The 6,287-nt window shown below is 34.2% G+C and overlaps 1 protein-coding gene across 1 annotated transcript; it reads right to left on the reverse strand.

Annotated features, from left to right (window-relative positions):
• Window positions 1-624: 624 nt before the first annotated feature.
• Window positions 625-3,183, reverse strand: LOC121417997 (carbohydrate sulfotransferase 3-like). Its single transcript, XM_041611703.1, has one exon. It carries the CDS (start codon window positions 2,774-2,776, stop codon window positions 1,352-1,354), a length of 1,425 nt encoding a protein of 474 aa, XP_041467637.1. The 5' UTR covers window positions 2,777-3,183; the 3' UTR covers window positions 625-1,351.
• Window positions 3,184-6,287: the final 3,104 nt, after the last annotated feature.

The raw sequence follows: 6,287 nt of genomic DNA on the forward strand, positions 1-6,287 counted from the left end.
TACAAAAATGGACAGTGTTCACTCAAGTGAAACATTCTGTCCAAACTTTTACTTTCATTAGATAGATGAGACCCAAACACAAGATTGTATGTGAAAAAAATCATCCACACATTGCATATTTTTTAATTCCCAGGGCTTTTTCAAAGTGTAAACTTTTTTTGATACGCACTGTATAACGATATTTTGAGTATTATGTAATGTGGAATTTGACTTGAGAAGTCAATGTCACATTGACCTGGAGAAAAATAGGCGTAAAACACTGCTTAAAATTTTAAGCACGTTATTCAAACCAGTCACTATATTATTTAAACTTTTAAACAAATAATCGTTTCAAACTTTTTAAATTCATTCAAAATGTTTGACGCCAATTTCTCACAGAGAAAAATCAGCTGGTCTGCTCATGCATGTATTTCCAACAAGCGATATATGCTTTTAAAATGGCTATTGTATATTGCTCCATTAGATATGGGATCTGAAATGGTTTTTACTATGATCGCATGCATGCATAATGACACCATGATATTTCAGTAATATGGTCCTGATAACGATGTTATAAAATAATAATGATGATGATGATGATAATAGTAATAGTAATTATAACAGTAATAATAATAATAATAATATAATAATAATAATAATATGATAATAATGATAATAATATGCACTTCATATGATAATGCAGTATATTGAACTGTAGACATGATCGGGAAGTACTTTGAAATGATCAAGTTAAAAAAAAAATCATGACACTGTCTGTGTTTGGCCCTGCCTGGAGGATATCGTCGACTCAAAATTTATTTGATGAATGATATTTAAAATGTATCAGAAAGAGAGAGGGAGGGGGTACCGGCAACTGCATTAAAAAAAATTAATTTCGCCTTTTTCACCCCGAAATCTTAATTCATTTATAGGCGGATAAGCGGAAATGTATCTAAGTATAGATGTACATGTGCTCTACAGTATGTCTTTAAAGAATTCGAAATCTCTTAAGAGATTTTCCAATGGAATGATCATATCCACGTTTTCCAGGAAATAAAATTATTGGTTACTTTTCATTCATACAATACTATACAGGCGTATATATCTCAGACTATCAATCTTATTTCATTTTTAATTCGTTCAAGTTATACCCTCTCTCACAGTCGATGGGCACTTTTATCACAGGAACACAAATAAATGCATTATCATAAACGGACGGAAGTTAGATAAGAATTTAAATTTAATTTTGTAATAATGCGTAAATTGAACATTCGAGAGCAGCAGATGAGTTGTTTTAAGAATGATTCTTGGGATGAATTATAAAAAAAATGTCAGCCATGTCAGTGCAAACATAATTTCACAGATCACCTCGTTATATTTCGCGCATAATTTTGTTGTAGGGTTGGTAACCCATTAGCTCTAAAACATCCATGCATTCCTCCTCTATCTGCTTGACTTCCAGTTTAGTGAGGTCTTTGATCCAATGCGTAGCTGCCACATGCGAATCTCGGTGAGTTGAAAATTTATTATTTAATCCATGAAGTTTCGTTTTGTCATCCACATGCGTATTCTTGATCACCCATTCGCTAACTTCCTTCTTGAGTGGGATTCCTACAAACTTGTAAAGGTCTCTGGTGATCTTAAGAGGGGTGTCCGCAAAGTCTTCGTACCTGACCAGGTAGTAACGACCATGCAACCAAGCAGGTAGACGATTGGGTGAAACGATTGCATTATTTCTGATCCAAGTGCACATTCCTCGAATAGTCTGACTTGTTTCAGGGGTGACACTTAAAAGTTCTAAAGGTTTTAACCGTCCGGTTTGGGGGAATTGAGAACGGACTGTTGGAGCGATTTTCATATCACTAAGACGGTATTTTATCCGTGACAATCCAGAGCCTCTCGGATCCCTTACTAAGTGGACGATTTTAAGATTGATGTGATCATCGACAACGAGTGGTCTTAAGAGTTCTAAATTAACTCTGATCAACTTCGTGGCAATTTGGCCTTTGTATTTATGACATAAACTACTCATCCAGCTCGGAGATATTATCTTACAATTTTGCGATGCTTTACATATCGCTTTGTTCTTAGTTTTCCCGTTCCAATGATCTAACGCACTCACAAAACCGGGATCAAAATTGCACTTTGACATTTTCCTCAAGATACTCCTAGAAAGTTGTTCACTCTCCGGTGTATATAATCCAATGTCTTTTATTTTTCGTAACTCCTTAGTGGCAAACAATGGCTCAAACAGATAAAATAGATCCGAGTTCTGATTGAAGAGCTCTCCGAAGACGCTTGAACCGAACCGCCATTGGGCCATGATGATGATGACTGGTGGTGGATTGGTTTTTCCTAGATCAGTGATCGTCCTATTTTTGTAAAGATCAACAAAGACTTGAGGGTCATATTTGGGAGGGACTGTCTCATTTAATGACATCATATCTTCAGTAGATGTATTCAAAGATTCACGGGGTGCCGCTGGCTCATCTTCATCATCGTCAACACTTTGTATTAACATCTCATCTAATGTTTTATTACTCCCTTCCTCCGTAAAAGACGAAAGTTCGACGTCAACGTCGGCACCTCCAGACTCGCTTGACATCGTCAACTTGTCTCGTTGTCTGTAGATTTCCCCAGAAACATAGCTCATATTCGAAAAACTTTGTTCAAGAAAAAAAGGTTCTGGCTTGAAGGAATCCCAGTCGTTGAGAGAGGCATACAATGAGAGAAATACAAACAAAAGGGCCAGCGAACACACCCAACATATAGTCTGAGATGTTAATTTCCAATCCATATTGCTATAAACTGCGTCAAAGATTAAGTCACTTTTCGCAAACTTCCGATGTTTTGCATGTTCCTTTAGTCCCTAAAATGCATCTCGTGTTGTTATTAATGTTCTCTTCATAAAATCCAACAGGTGTCAAACATCACAGTGGGACCGATCGAAGACCAATAATGATGGACAAAGGCTGAATTTCAACCTCGATATCCCAGTGTCCTGTCTCTGAGCTTGGCATCTCCAACTTTCCCCTCAATCTCATCTCCCATTTATTGTCAAAAGTAAATAACGGCAATCAGATGTGTCAATATCATCGAAAACCCCTTCTTGCAAGAGTGAAAAAGGTAGCATCATGTCTCTCCTAAGTACAGAAGTAAGTTTTCACTTTCCCTTAGTATGCTACCATTGTATATCATATGTCAATATATTACGTAACACTAGAAAAGATGGGAGGGTCTTTAATGCATTAGTTCATCAGACTGATAATCCCCACCGCACACCTTACGACTAACTGGTCTATATTGAAAGACATGGCGTTTTGCATATTTTCTTTCTAAAAAAAAATAAAGTAAATCACCTATTACTCATAATACAAAGGGAAAACGATCATCGATGTTTTTATGGAAATGGAAAAAAAATATTGCAATATATTATATTTTGATGCAACCCCCCCCCCCAAAAAAAAAAGTAAATTCAGGAAAGTGATATTTCGAATATTAAAATTTCATAAATGATACATAAAGCTGATGTGACATTCTCAATTTTGAACAAAGTCAATTCAAATTCGAAAAATAATTGTAATGTGTAATACGTGCAATTGATGAATATCGTGGGTAGTCGAGTATCAAATGAATAAAGAAAAATCATATCAACAGCGCATTGGTTTGATTAATGTAATTTTTCCTGAAGAATGAGATCGATATACACTATCCTCTCCTCCCCAAATGTACTAGGATAGACCCAAATCCTATTTAAAACCTGATTTTTATGATAAAATAAGTTTAAGTCAAAGGCAATCAAGTTTAAAGGTCATTGGAATCAAATGATAATCACTCTTATGATCCAATGGATATAGGCTACAAATTTGTGGGAGTCATTATATTTAGAATTTGGAGGAAGATTGAGTTGAGCATTCGAGCCAGATATTTTTGTTGTTGCTTGTTTTACAGTGACAAAATAGGAAAATCAACCACTTTATAAGTATATAACTATATAACTTCGTACGATTCAACAATAGGTTAAGTTATTTAATGATTCAAATATCATGATTTCCTTTTAACAAGTGTTTAAGGGAGAAATGCTTGTATATATCCCCTCCGTCCTCAATTTACGCCAGTGACAAAGAAAATAAATATCTATATGCAGGCAATTTAAAAGAAAGACACGACACCTTTCTACAATGTTTAAGAAATTCACAGTTATCTCACTTATCTGTCCCATTTGTTCAAACAATTGCCTGTCTGCTCTGTGATTCCTTTAAAAACACGTTTAATTAATTTGGTTTCCCTTTTCATGTGCAGTTTAGACTCTGGAGCAAATGTCATGAAATTATATGAAATTGATCACTTTTTATTTGAGCACCTTCAGATTGGGTACAACCTTTTCAGTGTATTGAGTTCCTTTGTTTTATATCGTCTGTTCACAAAATAGTTTTAATTATTACATCATCAGTTTGAAATCAGTTTAAAATCTATCACGTTTTCCATCCAAAGCTTTTTTTCCTCTCAAACTCTCCCTCTCTCTTCCTTCCTTCCTTCCTTCCTTTCTTTCTTTCTTTCTTTCTCTCTCTCTCTCTCTCTTTCTTTCTCTCTTTCTCCCTGTCGTTAGTGACACAGCATACGCCAGTCGATGAAACTGGACTAACTTCACAAGCACATACATTACAACAGACAAGTGTTACACTACCCAACGACTTGATGAGTTTTTAAAAATATTTATTTCAATATATGTCTATCTATTTGTGTTCAGCAAGGCATAACAGTGTATCTCACTGATTTTGGTAATTAGTTACCAAGTAATATACATGTTGTTCTATGATTATTACTGGACAATAAAACATACAACATTTAACCAGTGTTGAAAAGGTAGATACAATAGAATGAGATAAAGGAATAGCAACGTCTATTTTAGAATTCTCAAGTCTCCTATGCAGTTATACATCTCGTGGCAATATATCCTATCGATGAAAGACAAATTAAATGAAAGACAAAATTTCAGGTATCTGCTTAGAAAATGACAAGAGCAGAATTTGCAATTCAAAGTAGGACAACAATCTCATTTCTCCCAACCTGTGAGAAGTTATCCTTAATTCATACAGAATGTCATGTCATTTAGAGTATTAGAGTAAAACCCTCTATAATATGACATTTCAATACAAGTTAGAAGCAACATCTGAGTAAAACACAATAAGAACAAAAAACATTTATCATCAACAGTAACTCCATAAGATTTAAAAATATTCATATATATATATATACATACATGAAAATTCATATTTTACATAACACGAAAGACCTTTGTATAGCTATGTAGTTATATAGGCACAAAAAATAGCAAACATTGAAAACTGAACATGAATTAATCATCAATAAAATCGCTCTAGTCACAACTATACTCTAAAACCACATTTGGTTGACTCAACATATTCTCACTTTATAAAGCTTGATGCATAAATGAGAACACAAAAAATAACAAACAATAGAATTTAGTCGCATGACTAAAAAAAAACCCAATGTACATCAACAGATGGAGGCAGAGCATGCCAACGGATTAACAATGAAATTCTAACGGAAGGGGCAATTTACTTCTTACACATTTTATAAGCCCTGGCAAACTACTAAGTAGTGCCCATTGATTAACAGATGGTATTTGGCATGAGCAAGAGGTCAAACACATGTTCAAAATATCTCTCTCTCTCTCTCGTTGCATGCACATGCCAAGATCTTTGGACAAAAGGTAAAGGATGGTACTCAGGTGATGAAAAGAAAAATACATTGTTACTATGGCAATGTCAATCATCTTCATGAGGCATGGTAAGGTGGAGCAAAGGTAGGAATAGAGTGGGGATGTGTGTGATAGAGTGGGTGAAAAAGAGATTCAGATTCAGAGAGAGAGAAGTGAGTGATAGAGAGACAGGGGGGGGGGTGAAAGTCAAACAAAGAAAAGACATTAATCTTTAAAAAATATACAAAAATAAATATCAAATTAATATATAGCATGGAATTATTCTGTCTCCTTCATATCAAACTCAACTCAAATGACAAAAAACTCAATTATAATATCAGAATAAGGCTAATCAATCTAACCTTATATTGCAATATTGCAACAAAAATAAAACTGTAAAAACCTCTATAAAAACATTGAATATCAATAAAATTTAAACACGGAAATGTTTGAATTCGCAGTACTTGGTATCCATTCCATTAACATTTAGAAATGCAGCCAACACACAATTATTCTAAAATAGAAAAATACCAATAAGGAATAAAAATACTAAAATACTTTTCGATCAAACTTTGATTATAAC

Source organism: Lytechinus variegatus, chromosome 7 (assembly GCF_018143015.1).
Source record: "Lytechinus variegatus isolate NC3 chromosome 7, Lvar_3.0, whole genome shotgun sequence".
Lineage (NCBI taxonomy): Eukaryota > Metazoa > Echinodermata > Echinoidea > Temnopleuroida > Toxopneustidae > Lytechinus > Lytechinus variegatus.